This window comes from Hirundo rustica, chromosome Z, assembly GCF_015227805.2.
Source record: "Hirundo rustica isolate bHirRus1 chromosome Z, bHirRus1.pri.v3, whole genome shotgun sequence".
NCBI classification, from domain to species: domain Eukaryota; kingdom Metazoa; phylum Chordata; class Aves; order Passeriformes; family Hirundinidae; genus Hirundo; species Hirundo rustica.
The window spans coordinates 43,703,677-43,726,971 of NC_053488.1; the positions used below are offsets into that span (position 1 = coordinate 43,703,677).

A 23,295-nucleotide genomic window follows, 5' to 3' on the forward strand; every position below is an offset into this window, starting at 1 on the left:
CTAGATACCTTGGCACTTCTCTAATAGAGTCACTTCTCAAATCTGTTCTTAATGACGTTGTTCATATTTCTGATTAATCTCAGTGGATGAAATGACAGTGTTGTTTATTTACAGGTATTTATTATCTCTATTTTTTTCTTCTGTACATTTGCAATTCTCTGCAATAGCACGAAACGGAAGACCAGGTGACACCTCACTGCTGACTAGCCTTCCTTGCCAAATTTTTTAAATGAAGATCTATTTTTTAGCAGTTTTTATTAAATACTGTGTTTCATTTCAGAGCACTTGAAAGCAGAGAGTGCATTTGGAATTTTGAATTTTTTTCTCAACATTCTGAAAACTGTTGCCTTCCATACAAGAGAAGTTCCATATATGAAGAGAGCTCCTAGATCTGATGTGAAGGCCCTGCATAATACAGGCAGCACCATCAAGATGATGTGAAACTTTTTTTTCCATTCAAAGAGGTTTCAGTTTACAACTCTGTAGTTTAACAGCATTTGCCTTTCATTTTATTTTTTACAGCAACTTTTGACATAGAACTCTTACCCAGCTGCAGTTCTGAAAGCTTAGCCTAACCTAGACAGTCATTACCACAGTCTGCAAAACCAAAATGAAATGGTGAAACGTGGCTCAGGGCAATCCATGTCACCCAGTAAGGGTTCTACTTGCCTAAAATAAGACTTAGGCAATCAATTCAATGCACTTGATGCTTCTGCTTTTCAGACATATATTCATACTACCGAAGATGGTAGTATCTTCTGTTTTCATATTTTTTGGGGATCCAGGTTGTGTACTGCCTGATTTTGTCTTTTGTAGGGATCTAGATTGTGCTGGAATTTTCTGACTTACAGTTTAAAACCCACCTGCTCCATAACCCTAAGGGGACATGCCTCCCCCGGGACCCTGATTAATCATGTGTTAGAATCGAAGTGTTTTTAGGATGTGCAGTGGTAGAGCTGTCTGACAGGAGATGATGTGACCATGAACAGTAGATGGCACCAGAGTTGTGTAGCTGTTGGAAGGACTAGTTCCGAAATGCAATTATAGCTTTATAAACCTGAACTCCACCTAAATCCTGCACTGAAAAGTGATAGAGCTGTTTGGGTCTGTGCCATGGTCTTCGGAAATCAGGACTCTCCTCTCCCACAGGTGCCTGTGCTCTCAAGAAATGTTTGTAATAGCTCTCATGAGAGTAACAAGTCTTGCAAAGGAGAACCAGTTTCAGTAGAACTGAATTGTATTGGAGTCTCCACTTCTTCCTGTGAAACATGAAGGATATTTGTTATTGAGAAACAATGCATTGCATTTTTATGATCTTATTTGTGCTTTATTCTGAGCAAAAACCTGATTATAATGAAATGCCATAAGTTTGTGGTTTAGAAACAATGCCTTCTATTCTGAAAATACTTTCCTAAGCTTTATTTTCTTAGAGCAGGTCAGAAGAAGACAAAAGAAAAGTCACTTCATTTTAGCAGAGCTCTTCACTGGTCAGTCAGCACAGGAAATCAGCATGCTGAGAAAACACCTACATGCCATGAAGAAACCACAATGTGTTTCAACTTGCTTTAGAGACTTTTGCAAGTTACTTTGGTTTCAGAAAACAAAAACCTGATCCTACTTCCTTTTTCTTTTAGCCAGTGTCCTGTTCACATCTTAGGCAACAAGAATCACTCTACATGAAAGAAAAAGGTGCATAAGTAATTCAGACAAAACACAGTTTTACTTCAGCCTTGAGAGAGTCAGTTTAAGAGAATAATTTAATATTTGCCTCTGCAATCTCCTGAGATGTAACAGCAAGTACCAGTGTTGCACCAGCAAAGCTTCTTAACACCTTAGTGAGAATTTATTGCTATATTTATTTTAAAGGCTGTTCCAAAATTCAAGGCAGAGTAAAAAGATTTCTGTACACACCAGAACAAGAAAAGTTAATGCTCTATAACCGAGGCTTTTCATATAAAAAAAAAAAAAAAAAAAAAAAAAAAGCGCCAGACAATTTTGTTCTGAGTCTATTGCTGTCACACTGTCAGCTGTAAGTAAGCATGGGAACTCAACTGAAAGAAAAAGCCTTGTTTCTAAACTCAGAACTGTTGCATCAACTATGATGGAACTAGTAACAAATTCCTATCTACTCTGTGTCCAGTCATCAGAATACATTGGTCCCAATGTCAGCCAGCCCTGAGTACACATAAAACAATTCTTTCATGCTTCATATCATGCATCTCAGAGGGCACTTGCAGGTCTCCTGGAAGAAGGAGATCATCCTGTGAGTTTTAGACCAAGTTTCTATATTACATTCCATGATATCTCCATGGTGAAGTTTTGATGAGATATGTACACTTCAATACTATATGACATTTCATATGAATTTTATGTGAAATCTGCAACAAAACATTAATGTCTTTCCTGAAATTATAAGAATAAATGAGTACAGAAATATATAATTTTCTTTAAATTCCCAGACACACAACAAGCTATTTTAAATACAAAAATTTTGTCTTTTCACATCACATTCTTTTAGTATTTTATCCTCTGTTCTTACTGTCATCTCTTTATTTCAAAATAAAAGATGCAGGAGAGGTAAGCCAGTACTGCAGAAGTTTTAAAATGCATATTTGCCGAAAGAGCGCTTTATGCAGTGTGCAGTGTTCTGTAGCTGCCTAACAGTGCCTTACATAATTGATCTTTTGCTTTCATCTGTTGCCTTTTTGGAAGGAAAAAAGGAGAAACTTTAGGCAATTTATCTGAAAATTAATTATACTAAGGAATAAATGAGAGGCTAAACAAAATGCTTTCAGAAGTTGCAGTAATGATGTTAGTTTTGTTTTGTTTTGTTTGGTTTGGTTTGGTTTGGTTTGGTTTGGTTTGGTTTGGTTTGGTTTGGTTTGGTTTGGTTTGGTTTGGTTTGTTTTAATTCAAAAGCTTTAAGGAAAGGGTGATTAAAAAAGAATGCTCATTCCTGGTACAATGTAACCCTGAAAAATCTTTCTTATTTCTACAGTATACGAGAAAGGGACAGCAATGGCTCCTATGCCCTGTGCCTACTGAGTGATGGAAAAGTACTGCACTATCGTATTGACAGAGATAAGACAGGAAAGCTCTCCATACCAGATGGAAAAAGATTTGACACCCTGTGGCAGGTCTGTTAAATTTGGATCACCTGGATGTCTGTCATCACATTTCCATATAACTGACCAAGGCAACACTGTTTTATTTTGTCTTGTGACAATAGTCTTTGGCTAAAACCAACATGTTTTGGCAGGTTATTTGCCGTATATTTAAACATTGTGTGGTTTCTGTACATGAAGAAAATATATGTTAATATAGAAAGCTATGTGTGTGTAGAGAGTTTCATCATTTTTAAATGTGATGCTTCAGCCTGGCCGAGTTCAAAACTGTGATTAATTATTCATCTAGTTCAACATTCTCTAGAATGAAAGTCCGTTTGCAGGTAACCATTTTCAATAATAGATATTCTTGGCTTAGTCTTGCTTAAGTCCTTTATCACGGCCACAAACAGAATTCCAGCAAGCAAAAAGAGCATGGTTTAAGATGTTGCACACATAATGCAGTCTTTAGCGTTGAAACTGTCTACCTTCAAGTCTGCTAAAGCATGGCTTGCTGAGGCTTACCACCAAAATTTGTCTGAATGTTGGTAAAGATTAAGCAATTAAGAAGTCCATAGCTGACTATGCCATAGTTGATACTAAAACTGAGTACTGGTGAAATGACTGTGTAAATTGAAACTACTAAGGGAATTGAAATCCCTGCAGAAATCTATGTCCTCTTGCTTAAAAATCTATTAAAATTAGTAAAGTGAGTCACCGATCTAAAATATGAATCTTTGCTTGCGTACATTAATTCTTAGCATTTTTGTAAGTGTCCTATGTATTTCTTTCCTGATGTCACTGGAAATTAAAAAGCAGCTCTGCTATCTTACAATTTTTGTGAACATGTGTGCAATTCTTACTTCTCCTCTATACCCAAAGAGAAAATAGCACTGACAAACCTGTAAAAAAATGATGTGGAGGGGACAGTCAGGGAGCACAAATGGCCACAGCTACTGGTGCAATACATTTATTAACTGTGCACATCCCATTGTAGTTCTAAAGTCCAAATAAAGCATTGCATATTAGGGCAATACTTGCACTGTAATTATGCTCCAAACCACCCCCACCCCCCCCCCCCCCCCCCCCAAAAAAAAAAAAAAAAAAAAAAAGGGAGTGGGACCTTGGAGACATAAAAAACGTTATTTGCACAGAGTTACAAAGCTATTTAGTAGCAGAACAAGGGGGAAATACCAACCCTTACAAATCCAGTTTCTGGATCATGTTGCACATTTATCCACAAGGTTACTTCAGAAAACATGCACCCCTGCTAATTAGAAATAAAGTAAAGAACATGTGCAGTAAAGATCTGCTGTATGCCAAGATCATTTGTTGTAATACATATCAATTATACACACATTTCTAAAGAGACAATATATTTAATTATATCACCCTGATATTTTCATATCTTTTTCTCTCATTATTTCTTTTTTTTTTCCTCCCCTCTCATTCTGCTAGTTAGTTGAACATTATTCATACAAACCAGATGGATTATTGAGGGTTCTTACCATTCCTTGTCCACAACATGCCTCAGAAAATGGTGAGTTATTCCTATTATTTTTATATGTGTTGAAAAACATGATCGTTAGGAAAAATATGTGTGAATTTTTCCCACTTGCCATATAGTTGGGTGCAGATTTTCCACTTTTTCAAATGAGGCAGTATCTGCCAGACTGTGCATGATGGAGGCAGATCTTTGTAACTTAAGGCTACCCTGTCAAATCACTGCTGGGTCTAAATTATTGTTCGATCAGAAACACGCTTTGCTGCTCAAAGTGGCGGTGTGTGTTACTTGGACCACAAACACGGACAAGGGGGTTTTCTCCAGTGGTTCTTACTCCAAGCTGAAGCAGGCACAGCAGCAGCGCTGCTGCAGGAATTCGGGCTGGGCGAAGTGAGTCCCGCGTGTTGGGGGAGCAGGGCGGAGCCAGGCACCGGCTGAACCTGACACTGAAAGTCGGGTCAGAGAGGCATTCCTTAGTACCTTGTGGGAAAAGAGAAGAGGTGGAAAGTGTCAGTGTACTTTTTATCCCTTTTCTTCTCTAATGTCCTGTCATACCGAAGAGACATTGTCCTCCCTCTTGCCCTAACTGAAAAGGAAAAAGTGATGCATCTGACTGATCTTTACCCAACCTGTGCGCTTCCAGAACTGGTTTTCTCTCTCTAAGGCCTTCTGTCATTCTAACTGGATACCAGTGCCATGGTGAGAGTATAAAGAATAATAGAATATAATAATAGAACCATTTATGTTGGAAAATACACTCAAGTCCAAGCCTGAAGTTTTTACTTTTTCCATGCCTTTGAATCACTACATGATTGATTTTTCTACCATTATTTTCCTTCTCCTTTGAACCATTTAGGTTCTGCACTTACTTTTGTCTCTGTGGCAGGAAGTATCAGAGTCTGCTACATATAAGAGACAAAACCAAAGCAGAGAGTCCAAGAGAAACATTGTAATGTGATCTAAAATCTAGACAGTTGATCCTCTCTGTAAAATTCTGTGTTCTTAACACAAAGTTCTCACCTTGCTCGGTATCATTTTACATTTGATTCATTTGCAGATACTCTTGGTTTTAATACTCAGCCTTCTTCTGGAACACTCCCTAAGGTAAGTGGAGGTGGTTGTACAACAACAGCATTCATTTGAGAAGGATTATAGTCACCCATACTGTTCTAAGAATACCAATTCTTGGGTATTATTTAATCTGTTAGTTTATTTTTCTAGGGTTATAAACAGTGAGTTGAAAAGAAATTTAACATATTCTATCGTGGTATTACTTTCATCAGTGTTTTGGATGTGCTAATCATAATTTAATTTTGTGAACCTCTTTTACACATATAATGTATGTGAAAAAATGGCATTTTACATAGGCAGTATGCCTCATTGATGGTCATATTCTATAATGATTGTATCAACACTAGGAGGAGAGATACCACATTGCTTGCATCGTTCACTTTGAGAATCTGCTGGCTGAAGAGGAAAAGGAAGTTCAATTTATTTTCAGATTTGGTCTGTGCAGTTAACATCAGACTTTGCACAAGGGTTTCATTTCTTATGCACTGCATTAGGGGTGATTCTTTCATGCACTCCATGAAGAGTGAGCGAGTCCACCTGTTATTATAATTACCTAAATTCTCGAAGTCCATTGGCTACAGAAGCCACCTGAGGTATGATACATCCACAGAATCACATAATACTGTCTTGTTCAATGTAGTTGATCTCATCTGAAATAGAGAATTAATTTTAGTTTTTCCCCTGCATTCGCACTTAATCATCCTAGGTCATTATCTGGATGAAGTCCAACATTACTGAAAAAAAAAAATTTTTTAAAAAATCAAATAAGCAATTATCTCTATTTCAATACAATTGACTCCTAGCAGGCCTGTGAACAGCTACTCTCATATCTTCACTTCTGAAAATCAGGTACCTTTTTAAATAATTGGAAATTAAGCAACAAAGTCAGTCTCTTTTAAATCAAAAATATTTTAAAATTTATTACTTATTTATTTAAAGAAGGTTTGTATCTGTGCCATTTACAAGGATATCCATGAAGTTTAAACACACACAAGAAAACATACATATCATCTGGTATACATGCAGTTGTAGAGATAGGGTAAGCACATTCACTGTGGTAATAATACTGTCTACACTTCTTAATAACCACAGAAAAATTCACAGTATAAGTGTAACTGCTACTGTTTAAGACTTGCCATGACAGCTAAAAGAAAGTCACCAAAGCTAAGTGAAAGTGCATATTTTGCAAATAGTCTACTGAAACATTGTTTTAAGCTTTAATAAATTTGACTTTTTGAACTTGAATATTTGATATTTCTTTGGGACTTTTTAAAAATGAGACTGCTAAATTATTTTCTTGTAATATAAACATACAAAATGGAAAATTTTAAATAACTATTACTGTTCATGGAGCTCAAAGTCTTCACTTAATATTTCCAGGTTCTTGCACATTAATATTTTTTGCAAAAGCAGTAACTCATGAAGATTTTTATTATGCCTGAAATACAATTATTCAGATTACACAAACAAAACAAAACAAAACAAAAAACCCCAACCAAACAGCCTTAAGAGAAGGAATGCAGTCACGAACATACATAATACAAAGACAATCTTATGTGGAAGATATGCAATCTATCTTCATATTATTTACACAATGATAATTGACATTTAGGAGTTTCTTACATTTCTAATATACTGCACACATTTTTCTATTCGTGAAAAGCATTGCCAAATTACATAAATTGGAATAATGAATTTTTGAATTAGTTATCAAAAGAATTTTAATAGATTAGAGAAATGTCCTGGGGAAAAAAAAAAAAAAACACAACAAACAGTGAGGCTCAATAGAAGCTAGTGCAAGATATTGCACCTTTAATAGTCAGATATAAATCACAGAACAGCGAGCAGACACAGCTTTTTCAGAGGATGTTATGCCTGCAATGAATCAGAATGGGAACAAGGATGAACAACCACCATGCTGGTAGAGGGAAGGGAAACATCAATGTGTTTCCAGCTTGTTCAACACTGGCAAGGTCTCATCTGAAAGACTTTCACCAGTTTTTGACACTACACTGAAGAATGTTGTCCAACAGGAGATAATCCAGAGCAAGAGAACAGGAAAGATCATAACTTGTGAGCAAGGAAGTAGAGGAACAAAACATAATGGCCAGTTCTAAGCAACAATCTAATACTGGAGCTCACATCCAGACCAATTTTTCCATATTTTTTTCATTTTTATATATATTACAGCCTAAAACACAGTGGTGTTCTTACAAAGTCTTAGTGCAACAGCATGCCCAAATCTGAAGTTTTGAATTTAAGAAGGTGCATGAAATGTAGAAAGATCTGCTGGACAATATGCAAGGCAGGCTGTCCAAATGATTTATCTGTAAACTGTTGGTTATAAGGGCTTTGAGTAAAATTTACATTAGTAACATAAATCTACATGAGATTTGTTGAGTATTTGCTATTGTTCCATGGACAAATTTGGCTTCACAAAATGCTTAAGTTTATTGTAATATGGACATCTCCTCTTCAGTGATATTAATATGCTTCCCGTGCAAAAGAAAGAACTATGCTAAATGTTTGTATAGAAGCTAGTTTTCTATGCAGAATATGGAGAATTGCTTGTTCTTGCTTCTCCCAAAACATGCATGGACTGGGATGTTTTTTGCTTTTCACCAGAGGCTCCATAGCTAAGTTTAAGGTGATTTTGATGCCTTCCATTTTGTAATTACTTTTTTTCCTCCCTGCAATCAATTTCATCGCTATATATATGTAAACTGGCAGAGGAGTTTTTGAAATGAGTCTTCAATTTTCCAGCTGATGACATTATAATGAAACAGCCAAATTCTGGCCATTTCCCAAATTCTCCTCTTAACCTTTCTCAGTATTTTGTTTAGTCAGTCTTTCAGGTGGTTGTAATAGACCCAAACTTTATGAGTACAGCCTAACTGTAGCTAGTTGTGGTGCCCGATGAAGAATTCATCTCTACATTCATTTGTATGTCTAATACAAACATGTGAGTTAAGTGGTATTACCATCACTACAGGTGGTTGCTTACCCAAGAGCTGGGAGATACCCCCTGTTGAAAAAGTATAATGACAACCACTCTCAGCTTGTGCAAAAGAGTGCTTGACTTCTTAGAGAATTTATCTATTGGAAAACAGTTACTAAGTAGTACTTCAGGTTTAATTTATTCCCAATATGGAAAAAAAATTAATTAAGTAAAAGAAAATAGCTGACTTAGTAACCTTTTTCAGTATGCAGTATACTGAATTTTTGTGTATGAAGAATGTCAAGCATCAAAAGCTTTCTGTTCTTCCAGCAGTAACAGGGAGCACATAGCTATCCTTGCTGTCTTGAAACAAAAGACACCTTTTTAATATGAATCAGACATTTTCTTTTAAAAGAAAACTAGGAAATATACCAATCCTATCAATTAAAAAATATATCTTTTCAGAAAATAAGAAGTCCAAATGGGATATTAAAAAGTTCAGAACATCTAGGTGAGTTCAAAGGCTGTTTAAAGTGACTGAGAATGTGGCTCAGATTATTGTTTTATCCCCAGCATCAGTCTAAGTGTTTGAACAATAAGTGCTCCATCTCAGTTTTTAATATTCAAATGTGATCTCTCAGTGGCCCCTGGAAATGCTAATTTGTCTCTTTTAATTAAGTTAACGTGTTCTTGTATAATATATTTGCATATCTTTTAAAGGTATCTTTACACAGAACATAAGTGCATGCATAAAATGTAAAGCCCGTTCCTTTTCGTTTGGAATTAATATTACATTGCATGCTTTCTGCTTCAATAACCACATTGTTTGTTGTATGACCAAGGTGCACTTCAAATTTTGCTCGATACATCAGTCATAGTTTCAGACATGAAAGTTATCTACTCATTTCTAATTATCTTTGGGGGTGGGGGAAGGGGAATGAAGTTCAGTGACAGAGGCAGGAGAAACATACAACATACTCTGTAAATAAAGATCTGAATGAAAGGCAGTGCATTATTAAAAACTATCTTAAGGTATGTCTACAGGTTTGGGATGGTTTGACAGTAATATAGATGAAAGAAAATTTCACACCAAGATTTCCCCTACTGCGTTTGTTTGGTGGATCATATGTGTTCTCACCGGCACAGGCAACAGATGGTTTGGGAGTGTTTTGCTGCTTTAGAGTGTTTTGTTTTGTGAAATACCTTTAGCTATTTTCATGACACATTTACTGTTCCTCTTTGACATTGTGGTTTCTAGAGTTGGGCAGGAGGTGGAATTATCTCGAGACTCAAATCGTACACCTTTCCAAAGGCTGGCAGCAAAAAGGTGCCTCATATATTTTTTTTAGGTTTTTGACTGAGTTAAAAATACTTAAATGACTAATTTCTCTTTCTTCTCTCCTCTTTTCACTTGCTGTCTTGACTACTAACAACTAGATTGTGGAGATTTTCTGAGCTTTCTGCAACTATCCTAATCATCTGCATCATTATGGGCTTTATTTTATAACTGAAGCAATGGGTTTGAAGGAGTTCTAAAAATAGAGGGACTCTTTTTATTTAATTTCTGGCATATCAAAATAATGCAGATCTCAATATTTCTGCAAATGAAAGTGATAAAATATTTTTCAAAACCACTTAGTTATAGCAGAATGAGCTTACATTTCTACGCTCCTTCCTAATCAGAAAATTGCCTTGCTTACACAATTATGTTATTACTGAGCACATTTGGGGAACAATAAAAACAACAAAATACATACTTACATAACCTATATGCACAAATCTTGTTATGCATTCACTTACATTTAGGCAAGTGAAAAATATCACAAGACCAAGCAGAATGGGAAAATTGGCAAGATGCCAGGGAGCCAAGGGGACCCCAGCCCTGTCCTAGTGAAAATGCTTCTGCATGGTCAAAAACTGGTGCTTTCCAGTAATTGATGTAGTTCTGAAGCATGTAGCTATGAGTTCATTTGCATGCTGAGAATAATATGTATGCCCCTATTTGATCCACGAGTCTCTCCTTATGTTTAATGATTTACTTCCAGTTGCTCTTCAACAAAAACAAGCAGGCATTAAATGCCCTAGAGGTATGCTACTGTTCAGAGTGAAAAGCTGTGTTTGATATATACTGTATTTGATAATCTTGTTAAATAACAAATATTCTTTTCCTACAGCTTCAGTTCGCTTTTATGCTGAAATACCAACAGCTGCTGTCAGCTGTGTATCCCTGCAGGACCCACACCTCTTTTTCAAAGTGTCTTTATCATATATGAGTACAGACACAGTCTCACAATCTGCTCTCAATCCTCTGAAATACAATGCCAAACTATCACACATTTTGGGTTGATTCAGAAAAATGAGTGTGGGGTCTGAATTCCGTAGACATATTTTTGGTCACACTGCTGTCTGTTAACCTGGTAAAACCTGTGTCTTGTTCTGGTCACTTTCTGCTATCAAACACCTATTTCCTGCTTTCTGGACAATGTGCACAGAGTAGAGACTGAAGCATTGGCAGAGTAAAACAAATAATTTAAGAAAATATTTTCAGAAACCTGTTTTGATCACCATTTGTGTGTACTTTATCTTGAATATTCAGACTCACATCATACTGCCAGATTTTAGACTCTAGACAAAAGTTGTGCTCTGAACAATTCAAAGATTTACCATTCATTAACTCCAACAAGCAGAGTTTACTTTAGACCTGGTTAATTACAAAATTACTTCTACTACGTCCAAAGTTTTCAGATAGTAAAGCAGAAAAAATATATTTATTCATTTTGGGGATTTTTTAAAATTTTATTTCACAATTGCGCCATTAAATTTCAGGATCCAGATAAAAATTTTTCAGTCTGTTTTATTACTGTGTCAATTTAGACAATTTAAGTGAAATCCTGCCACCTAGTGGCAACTGAGATGCCTTAGCCGAAGCTCCTATCATGGCTAATGAGATGTTTGTCACGCAGTATTTAGCTATTAATTTTTAATAAAATAACTTTATCAGGATTTTATGGTCTGCATTTTTCCAACCAGAGTTGTTAACCTGAAAGAATATTGCTCTTGCTGTACAAATTGCCTTCACAAGAATATCACTATGCTATTTACTACAAAATTTTAATCGTAACAGTAAAAGTCAGATTTAGAGTAGTCGGAACCATTTCATTCATATGTGGCATTTTAAAAAGGCTTCTCTAGAGGACTCTTTTCTTGTATTCCTTTTTATTGGTTAAATAAATCCATGGTCATCTTGCCCATTATCTGTTTCTTATGAGAATACAAGAAGTAATATAGATGTATTAGGACAAATATAGTTTCATTCAAAAAAAAAAAAAGATCTGCAGGATTATACTTGCTGTTTTAAAAGTGTATGGCAGAAAGGACTCTGCATTTAAATGGTAGTTAAATAAGAAGGAAATTACATTTTACCATCACTCAGATCACTGTATATGCAACAATGCATACCTCCTGCCTTATTTCTAGTCAGTCATGCTTAACTTTAAGAGAAAAAAAACTCCAATTCCTGGAAGAAAATTATAATCAAATTTATGCAGGGTGCTACATGCTATGAATACATGACTGGCAGGACTAAAGAAAAATATTTGAGGTTTTCTGAGTGCTGCACAATTTTTCCAAATTGCTAATAGGAATAGAAGCTGAAAAATGCATGTGAAATACTAAACTGAAGTTCAACCAGAAATCATAGAATCACAGAATGTTAAGGCTTTTAAGAACATCTAGTCCCAGCCTCCTCTGTCATGAGCAGAGACCCCTTCTGCTAAACCTGGTTGTTCAAGGCCTTATCCAATCTCTCCTTGAAAACTTCCAGGATGTGTCATCCACAGCCTCCCCTCACAACCTATTCCTGTGCCTGAACACCCTCATAGTAAGGAATTCCTTCCTATTATCTAAGCTGAATTTTCCCTCCTTCAGTTTGTACCTATTACTCTTTGTCCTGTCAGTTTCTGAGGAAGCGTCCCCCTCCGTCTTCCCTCCAGGCCCCCTTCAGATTCTGGGAGGTTCTTATGAGGTCTTCACACAACCATCCCTTCTCTAGGGTGAACAGCCTCAACTTCCTCAGCCTGTCTTTGTAGGGTAGGTGCTCCAGGTGCTCCTTTATCAATTTTGTGGACTTGCTTCACCTGTTCCACATCCTTCCCATGTTGGGGGCACCAAAGCTGGATGCAGCACTCCAGGTGGGGTCTCACCACAGTGGAGTTAAAGGGCAGAATCTCCTTCCTCACTCTGCTTGCCACACTGCTTTGGATATTGACTTTTTCGTAAGCCAAAGTCTTTTTCTCAGGGCTGCTCTCAATCACTTCTCTGCCCAACCTGTAGGTGTGTCTAGGATCGCCTCAGCTCAGGTGTAGGACTTTGCACTTGGATTCATTGAACTTCATGAATTTCACACAGGTCCACCTCTCAAGCTTGTCCAGGTCCCTCTGTATGGCATCCCTTCACTCCAGTGTGACTGCATCACACAGCACAGTGTTGTCAGGGAACTTGTTAAGGCTGCATTCAATCCAACTGTCTGTGCAACCAACAAAGATGCTGAGCAGCATTGGCCCCTGTACTGACCCCTGCAGAGACCACTTGTTGCTGGTCTCCACGTGGATACTGGGGCCTTGAACACCATTCTTCATATGTGATCATCCAGCCAATTCTTTATCCACCAAGTGGTTCATCCATCAAAATCCACCTCTCCAATTTAGGGATAAGGATTTCATACAGAATAGCGTCAAACATTTTCCATAAATCAGATAGACAGTGTAAGCTTTTCTGCCCCATTAACCAGTGCTGTAGCCCTGTCATAGAAGGCCACCAAATTGACCCAGACTGTTGGGTGTCCCCTTAGTAAAGTCATGTTGGCTGTTACCAAACACGACTTTTTTCCCCATGTGACTTAGCCTAGTTTTCAGGAGAATCTGCTGCATGATTTTGCCTGGTACAATGTAAGACTAACTCGTCTGTAGATCCCTAGGTCCTTTGCTTTTCCTTTTTTAAAAATGGGGGTCATGTCTCCTTTTTTACAATCATCAGAGAATTTACCTCACTGCCACAATTTTTCAAAAATTACTATGCTTTAGCAACTTTGACTGACAATCTCATTGGGTCTCATGAGCTTGTACACATTCAAGTTCCTTTGATGATCACACATCTGATCCTCTCCTACAGTGGACTTAGGTTGTTCAGTCTTCCAGTCCCCACATTTTCTTTTCTTTTCTCAACTTGGGCAGTGTGGCTACAGCACTTGTCATTGAATACTGCAGCATGGAAGTCACTGAAAACCTCAGGCTTCTCTTTGTCCAGGGTAGCCAAGTCTCTCATTTCTTTCCAGAGAGGAAATAAGAAATATTAATGAAAAAGACATTACTAAGCTATTTAATCTGCAACAATTCCATCTGCAACAATTAGAAATAACATTCTACACATATTAACCAAACTAAGTAATGTTAAATAAGACACTATGATTCTTCTTAAACATGAGTAGCTCTCTGAGAAAGAGAACCCATTTTATTATGTCTGGTATCACTGTATGATTTCCAGTTCACAGCTGTAGAGCTTTATTCACAAGCATGGAAGTGATACGCTCTTTTTTTTTTTTTTTTTTTTTTTTTTTTTTTTTTTTTTTTTTTTTTTTTTTTTTAAATGCCGTTGCTGAACAAGAGCATACAATCCTTTCGGATTTTTTGTTGTTCTTGTTCTTGAATTGCAAAAATCAGGAATGTCTCATGAGTCTAGATTAGCTATGTCTTGTCCAGAGCTATGTTTTTACCCACTGTCCCTCACTGGTGAATGGATTCTTGAGGTGTACAAAATTTGGTGTACATTAATTATGTTTTGCCAGTTCAAAGTATGCCAGTTGACTTCCAGTCTTAATGAGGGTTTGGGGTTAGTGAATTGCCTGTGTGGAATAGAGTGACACAGGCCTTGGAAAGCTGTCAGAGTGAATCAGTCTAGAAAAACAAAACTAAAGCTGAGTATCTTGGTTTATACTTTCATTTACCTCAAAAACAGTAGATCAGTCAGTTTGTTCCTTGACATATCCCAGAGCTATCTCGGAAGTTTTGTGGCTTACCTTGACAGCAAATGGCCTTTTAGTACTCTTCCAAGTCAGAAATATTACCCTTACTGTGCCTGATGTCAATGTGCTCATCCTACTAGGCCAGAATATTGCTGAAAACTGGCTTCCTACACATGGCTTGCAGTAAAACCTATGTAGTGAAACCTTTTCTATTTCATCCAGCTGGGCAGATAACGTCATCATGACTTCAAAGTCGGTACTTCCCAGGTCAGGTATTTACCCTACTAAATGCAGTTTCTAAATGATAAAACGTCTATTGCATCCAATAGTTCACTGTAGGAAACTTCACAGTTTGTGTTTGTGTTGGAAAGGACCTTAAAGATTATTTTGTTTCAATCCCTTTGCCATGGGCAGGGACAGCTTTGACTAGAGCTTTGTTTCTCTTTGCTTGAAAAGAAACTAACCTGCAGAAATAGGTTCTGTAATTCCATGTTCCCAACAGCTCACAAACAGAAATCACCAGAATAGTAGTTTCTCTCATCTATACTTTATTGTGCCATACCCAGGCAAGAAGCTCCAGAACACACAATGGATGAGATGGTTTGTGTACTCCATATTACTCCTCTGACAAGCATAAAGGTAGAGGAATTGTATTTGAACCAGATGCTTAATTAAGTAAGTAATCATGTCCCTCCTCAGAGCAGACAGAGAGGCCTAATACCTGGTCCATGATATTTGTCCCTGATGTTACACAAGCCTGTTACGACAGTTGCTTCTACTTCTTTAAAATAGAGTTCAGTTGCTTCCACTTCTTCAAAACCGAGTTCTTCTGTATTATCCACAAGAGAAACAGGAAATTGTTTTTTGTTTTCATCTGTGCTAGTAATTTCTCTATGGCCTAGATAGGGGGCAAGATAACTTGAAGAAGGAGGAAGGATAGATTAAAGAGAAATCCTTTTGCCTACTTGTGTTACATGGCAAATTTGAAGAGAGCATGTAAATTTAATATCTGCAGAATAAGATTTGTGCATGACCCTCTGCAGTTAATTCTCTCTTATTTAATGCTCTGAAATATTTTTAATATCTTTCTGTGCTTTTGGCCTGCTCTAACAATAACCTCCAGAATGAAATAACCTCTTTTGGATCCCTTTCTTTCTGATTCTCACCTATGGGTCTCTTGCAAACATTATGCCAAAATTCTTGGCGGAAAAGTGCTTTAAACTTACCTATTCATTGTTAAACAGAAAAAACTTTATTTGTGTGCTACAGCTTCAGTCAACTATCGGCCACCCACCAGAAGAAGCACCTTTTAATCCTTATGTGCTGCAAAGGAACAGAGGTCTTACAGGAGCAGAAAGAGGTAGGCAGAGTAATATATATCATTAATACAATTTTTTTTCCTTATGGCAGAGCTCTCTCTCAATCCTTATTTCTTTTTTCTTGCATATATTTTGCATTTTATTATGTATTGGTATAGGCACTACCATAACTCAAGCCTGGTAGCTGAAGATGCCAGAGGTCACCATCTATAACTAAAATTATTTAGCAGCAACACCATTTTCCATTTTAAAGTGGAGTATTATTTCCTGGACTCTAAAAACTATATCCTTGCATGTCACAAAAAGAATTGTGCCCTGCTGCATCCACAGTGCCAAGCATAATGCAATTAAAGTTTGGTGCCTAAGAATGAAGTGCATATAAGGCAGCATTCTGAGTGAAGAACTGTGTGAGGTAACTAATGGGAGGCACTAAGGAGGAGGGCCAACCTTTAACCCTCATTTTGTCAAGGAATCTCCTGGTTTCATCCTGCACAGCTACCATCAGTAGCTACCGCATATCACCAGGGGAAGGCCACTGTCTTTTGGTGTGCTCTGAAACGCATATAGATGGACTGCATGTGTTTTTTTATAATGCCCTTACAAATCAAACACTTATGATCTTGAGCACAGTAAAGATGACTGTATTAGCTGTGGCAGCAAAAATGTCTGAAATCATGTCTAATTTTTGCATTGTTTGAACTGCAGGTGATCAGAGAGAGGCCTTACCCATGGATACTGAGGTCTATGAAAGTCCATATGCCGATCCAGATGAAATTAAACCAAAAAATGTCACTCTTGACAGGAAATTGTTGACTTTGGAGGAAGGTGAACTTGGCTCTGGCAATTTTGGTACTGTAAAGAAAGGGTTCTATAAAATGAAAAAGTGAGTGTTGCCTTCGGTTTTCATGCAATCTAATATGTAAAAGCTTTAGCCTTTATTTTTTTGGTGCAGCAGTAATCTTTGCATGTCATTTGGGGTGACAGACTGTAACTAATTTGGGCTAATATTCACCAATTTCTCTCTTTCTATGTCTTCTTATGCACTCATTTTTTTTCTGTATAGTGGGAAAGTGCTGTTTATTACTATTTTCTCTCCTGACGGGTGTAGTAGAGTGCAAATTCCACTGCCTATCTCCAAGGTTTGCAAAAGTCCTCTTTCACAGTATTTTCCATCTGCACAACATCTCTGTCAGAAAATGTGGAGGGTGCCATGGACAGTTTACCTATAGCAAAGAGAGTTTTTCCTGAAGTGTGATAAATATCAGTATCTGAAGCTGGAATGTTGATTTTCAGGAAGAACATGTTGTAAGATCTTCTATCATGTCATGTCAGTAGGAACTGATCCTGGTGTTACTTAACTCTTCACGCATTTTCATAGTAAAATGATATCAGTATGCTGTTTATGTGCATGGACTGATTATGTACACACTCTCATCTCTTGAAGTTGGAGACATTTCTTTAACCTAGGTTTTCAGAGGCAGAAAGGATTTCTATTTTTCCGATATAGGCTGTAGGGATTTGAAGGGCTCCGCTCTCAGCTTGTGTATATTTTAATCTTGTTTCACACCTGAGCTATGTTGATCTCATCAGTCACTCTTTCAGTTTGCTGTGTGAATGGAAGCTGCAGGATTTCAGAGCACTGCCTTGGCAATGCTGCATGTTCCAGTCTCACCCTCAAAACACCCCAGTGCTTAGAGAGCTCTTTATAGCTTTTCTTGCCAGAACGGCTTTAGGCCATTTTTGCCCAACTGGACAAGGAAATTTTGTCCAGTGTGGGTTTTTTCAGGCTTCTTTAGGCATTTTTATGACAATCTGTAATTTTCTTGGATTCTTTTCATTCTTACTCTTTTGCTTAGCTGTCTTCTGAGCATTTGATAGAGGGATGTTCCTGTTATGGCTGGGTTTTTTTCTCCTCTGAGTGTCAATTCTGTCTTTTGTCACAATTTGTATTATGTGAATGGAAACATCTGATGAAGATTGTGTGCATCAGTGTACAGATTTTTCAGCAACTAGTCTTAGAACTGGATTCTCTTTTGCAGGGGTGCCAAGCCTGTGGCTGTAAAAATTCTGAAGAATGAGAGTAATGATCCAGCCATAAAGGATGAATTACTGAGAGAAGCAAATGTAATGCAGCAACTGGATAATCCATATATTGTCCGAATGATAGGTATATGTGAAGCTGAGGCCTGGATGTTAGTAATGGAAATGGCTGAACTTGGGCCATTGAACAAATTTTTGCAAAAAAATAGGTACATAAACTTTGATTCCATTCCATAGGATACAGTTCCTTTCTTTTATTTTTTTCTTTTTCTTTAAGGACAATTAAAATTGATAGGTTGTTAATGTAATAATTAATGATTGTAGTTATTCTTCAATGGAACATCTCTCCAAACTGTCAAATATTTCTGCCAAAATAGAGTACTTTGAATAAATGAAAGACTTTTCACATATCCTTCAACCTCACCTTTATTGATGTGATCACATACCATCTTGCCCAGGACAGGAGACAAGATTGCCTTTTCTAATTGAAACTTACCTAAATGTAGGTGAATCAGGTTCCCAGTGTAATGTGGACAAATTCAGAGTAAAGATTTGTATTTGAACTCTGTGAAAAGTCATGAAAATGAACTACTGACCTCTTTAAAATTCGATTGTGATTTTCAGACATGTCACAGAGAAGAATATAACAGAGCTGGTGCATCAGGTTTCCATGGGGATGAAATACCTGGAGGAGAATAATTTTGTTCATAGGGATCTGGCTGCAAGAAATGTGCTGTTAGTCACCCAACATTATGCCAAAATTAGTGACTTTGGACTTTCTAAAGCTCTTAGTGCTGATGAAAATTATTACAAGGTAAGGTCTGAACACAACATGAAAACTGTGTAGTAGTATACCTTAATAAGGATATTTTCAGTTGAAATGCAGTCAAATATTGGAAATATGTATCATTCATTATTTTATAACCTGATATTAGCTTACCAAATTCAAAATATCTCATCAACATTAGGAGACACGTAGGGAAGAAAAACTTGTCCCTCCTTTTACTTGTCTACTTTCATTTACTTTTGAAAAACTTGTCATTAGAAGATTGAAAGTTATTGTGGAAATGAAATACTACCTTATATAAAAGGGGGAAAATGTGTTTGTTGCAAAACAGTTCTCATCATGTCCAAGAAAAATGTAGGCTAGCGCTAATACACTGTCTTATAGAAAAGAATTAGGGGAGGTTTTTGAAAGAATACTGTTGTTAAATAATAAATTAACCTAAGCAAAATTTGTTTATCTTGGTTTTAAATTCCTTAGACCTCTGTATATCTCAAGTCATTAAAATAATTGCAACATTTAATAAGGTAAAAAGGTGGGAGAGAAAGGCTGTTATCATGTCTGTATTGGTTTTCCTGATTGTCTTGGTTTTGAAAGACAGTTTTTTGCCAAGGAAAGCTAGATCCTCCCTTGGAATGGAGAATGTAAACCCCTTTCCCTCCAAATTATTATAATTTTTGCCATTAGGGGCTTTCAGGCAAAAATATGGAAATAGGAGTAACAGTTCTTTGCTAGGAATATTAAAAAAAAAAAAAAAAAAAAAAAAAAAAAAACCCACACTAATGTAGTAGTACAAAAAAACAAGCAAGAAAACAAACAAAAATCCTGGGGGCAAAAAAAAAAAACCCTGACAGGGTCAGGGATACGACCTGATACCTTGTTGGTCTGGCTGTTGGAAGCAGTCCAAATAAATCCTCCTGGAGTAACAGATGTGGTTCTGTGGAGTAGAGATGGTTCTGTAGAAAGTCCAGTGGTGACGAGATGGGTCCAGCCTTCCTCCGGGAATCCAGTGGAAAAACCAGATCCCTTGTGTCCTTCAGTCCCAGTTTTTATCTAGCTAGGAACAGCTGGCTCCTCCCACCACCTCCCCCGCACTGTGTGGAGCATCTCACAATGGGATGATGGAATGTGTAATGTCATTGGTAGGCCCTAATGGCCCATTATCAGAAGATGTCCCCTTGGAGGATGGAGGAGTGGTGAAAGAGATAAGAAACATTCCCCTACCTAGTTTTAATAGCTGGGCCATTATAAGAAGGCATCCGCCCCCCCTGCCCCCTGGAGTTAGAGGAGAAGGATAAAACATCTCCCAAAAACCAATTTGCAACAGATGAAATAGAATACACATTTTTAGGTTACATAATCCAATACACTGATATACTCCTGCAATTCAAAATACTTCTTCCTTCTGCTTATTCCCTTTTATCAGCTCTTTGAAAGTAGTAACTGCTGAAACACTGCAGAGGAGAAGCAAGCACATGATTCCTACTGATTATCTCCCTGCATAGGAGCCGTAGTCACTGCTGTCAGAGAAGGCATCTTAAATCACTCCACTAGCCTGGCCAGAGACACTTGTCAATCCTAATCTCAGAGCCTTGAGAATTAGTATCAAAGTCCATTTTCTTTACAACTCCACAGGATGTAGTGGGGTCCTGTCACCACATCCAGCACTGTATAGGCAGAGCTTGACACTTGAATGGTCATAATGTAGTATTATGGCATAAATTGGGTAAAAGGTGGTTTGCCACAAGGCAGTCACTGTGCTTTGAAACAGAGCGCCCGCTTCAACCATCTGGACATGTCTCTTACCCTTTGTGACAGCCAAATGGGAAAAACTGCTTCTAAAGAGCAACTTTAAATTAAATACCACTAAAAGCATGACTCAAAGTCATTTAGCTATGGGGTTTTTTACCACATGTTTCATTTCAATGCATTATTCTGAAAGTGGAAGATTAGAACAATTTTGTAATAGTTTTGAAGTAGCTGTTACCCATTCCCTCTAATGCTAACTGCATCAGAAATATTATGATACTTAGTACACATGTGTGCAGATCTAAGTTAATGTGAACTATGTGTATTCAGGTTTTGTTTAGTACTTATCATTGCATCTGGTCTGCTTTTTTTCCTTTCTGTTATGATATATTTTAGGCACAAAGTCATGGGAAATGGCCAGTCAAATGGTATGCTCCAGAATGCATGAATTTCTACAAATTTTCTAGCAAAAGTGATGTCTGGAGCTTTGGGGTTTTAATGTGGGAAGCTTTCTCTTATGGACAAAAGCCATATAAGGTGAGTGGTTATATTTGGCCATGCTTTTTCTTTAAAAATTCAGAGCAAATTTGAATTGAAATATATTTCCCTAACTAAAAGGAGTTGCTGCAACAAATGAATTAAAGGATAGCCCAAAAACCAGGTCCAGGCCTCTGTTTGATTTATGCTATCATGTGTGCTATAATAATTTGCAACTTGGATGACTCTTCTGGTCACCCTGTTCCAGGGAATGAAAGGTGGTGAAGTTGCACAGATGATTGAAAGAGGAGAACGAATGGAACGTCCTGAAGTCTGCCCAACAGAAGTCTATAGTCTAATGAAATTGTGTTGGACATACAAGTGAGTGTGATGGGATGCTCTTTTGATAGAAGTATATTTAAACTACATGGTTAATAGCCAGAAGGGGGGTGAGTAAGGGTTACTTCAAAATACATCTTTTCAGCTGTATTTTAGCATACAACCATTCTCCAAGCTGAGAGAATGGTTGAAATTTTCACTTTCAGGCGAAAATTATCTGAGTTATTGAGTGCACTACAAAAAGACAATTTTGTAGCAATTTTGTAGTTTGCTGGAACAGTTATATACAAAATACAGGGTATCATAAAAACGTAAGTCCACAAAAGGGTCAGTCTAATGCATTTTGAAAAGAATGTTTGAAATTAAGCAAATATTTTTGTTTCATTTTGAATAGTGTTTCATTTAATTTTCATTTCCAAGGTTTTAGCTTTTCTAAATTTCAAAGTCATATTGCCAACATGTTCGTTCTATTCCTCAATATTTAATTGTTTTCAGTTGTTTACCTCTGCTCTCATAACTGAATATATTTAAATAGGATCCCACACTGACTTCTTATCAGTGAGAGGCAAAGCATCTATTCAGGTCATGCTTGATTTGTGAGAAACTTTTTTTCTGTTTCCAAACCGTTTAGAAATTAGAATTATGAAATACAGAAAAAAAGCCCCAAAGCCTACCTGATTTTTTAAATTAGTATATTGCAAAAATGTATTAAAACTGTTTTATGATTTATTGTTTTAAACTATTCTGCTGAAGTTACTTTTCACTGTAGGAAGTCTCCAAAATGACTGTAATATCACTGATTCTTCCAGTTCACTATCTGGAGAATAGGTTTGTCCAAAAACTCAACATTAAGGAGCTCTGGTACTTCATTTTTAGGTACCTTGCTTCTTTGGTAGCTTTAATAAACCTAGTATTCTAGAAAGAATGTGAAACCAAAAACTAATTCCTGTCTTTTGGCTGACTCAAGGAATGCTGTAGCAGTTCTATAGTTACAGGATCAGGTTTTGTTATTATTAACAAACATATCATAAAGCATGCTGATTTATTTTTATATATATATATATATATATATATATATATATATATATATATAAGTAAAATATCTTTATTCTTGAAGAGAAAAATTTTAAAAAGAAGGTTCAGGTCAGGCAAAGTAACTATGTCAATATGTAATGTAAAATTGTAAGGGCTTGTTGTCAGTTTAATTGTGCTCTCCAAATAAAAAAACAGTTGCAGATATAAAAGAAAGACTGTACAGTCATATAGTGTGTGGGTAGGCTCCTCTCAGTGTTTCTAACCACTCTGTGTGATGGTACTACCCATTATAAGGCAGATATTGCATGGCAAATATTGTTTTTTTCAGATTATTACTAAAGTAATTGAAGCAGAAAATTAAATGGAGCTGATTTACCATTTCTTTCCTTTAGTACCTCCACCAACCACAAAGTAGCAGTCATGATAGTAAATCCACTGACTGGATGCTCTGTAGTAGTATTTGACAATTGGTATTAATTTCATAGTGTCATTTTTGTAGCCTTAAAATATTGCAAACATCTTTAAATGAGCTGTCACTGAGGTAGGGTCTCGAGGACTGTAAGGCCCATGAAGCATGACAGCTCTGTCCTTCCTGCACAGTGACATTTGTCATCTTTCCACAGTGTTGACGACCGACCAGGATTTGTTGCAGTCGAGATGAGATTACGTAACTACTATTATGACATTTCCCACTAACAGCATGGAGAACAGCAGCTTCCTTCTCTCCAGCCAGCACCCTCTAAAAAGCAGCTCGTTTTCCAAAGCCAAGCAGCCTTGATTTTTTACTTCCATTTTCAACCTGCAAAGCTGATAGCTGAGCCTTGTGTCTGTAAGGTTGCCTTTTCTTACCTTCTACACAAAATCCAGCCCCAGAAGAGTACTGGAAGTGTAAGAGTCTCAAAGTGCACAGCAAGGA

The 23,295-nt window shown here is 37.0% G+C and overlaps 1 protein-coding gene across 1 annotated transcript; it reads left to right on the forward strand.

Annotated features, from left to right (window-relative positions):
* The first annotated feature begins 2,566 nt into the window (after positions 1 to 2,566).
* Positions 2,567 to 23,295, forward strand: SYK (spleen associated tyrosine kinase). Its single transcript, XM_040090984.1, has 12 exons — positions 2,567 to 2,577; positions 2,999 to 3,137; positions 4,563 to 4,644; positions 5,666 to 5,712; positions 9,876 to 9,944; positions 15,906 to 15,996; positions 16,661 to 16,838; positions 17,995 to 18,204; positions 18,620 to 18,809; positions 20,925 to 21,065; positions 21,274 to 21,386; positions 23,003 to 23,295. Exons 1-12 carry the CDS (start codon positions 2,567 to 2,569, stop codon positions 23,073 to 23,075), a joined length of 1,344 nt encoding a protein of 447 aa, XP_039946918.1. The 3' UTR covers positions 23,076 to 23,295.

Excerpts from the sequence above, each read along its gene's own strand:
- SYK (XM_040090984.1), top strand. Across the intron at positions 3,138-4,562 it reads GATTTGACACCCTGTGGCAG|TTAGTTGAACATTATTCATA; the intron begins GTCTGTTAAATT and ends TCATTCTGCTAG. Across the intron at positions 15,997-16,660 it reads TCTTACAGGAGCAGAAAGAG|GTGATCAGAGAGAGGCCTTA; the intron begins GTAGGCAGAGTA and ends TTTGAACTGCAG.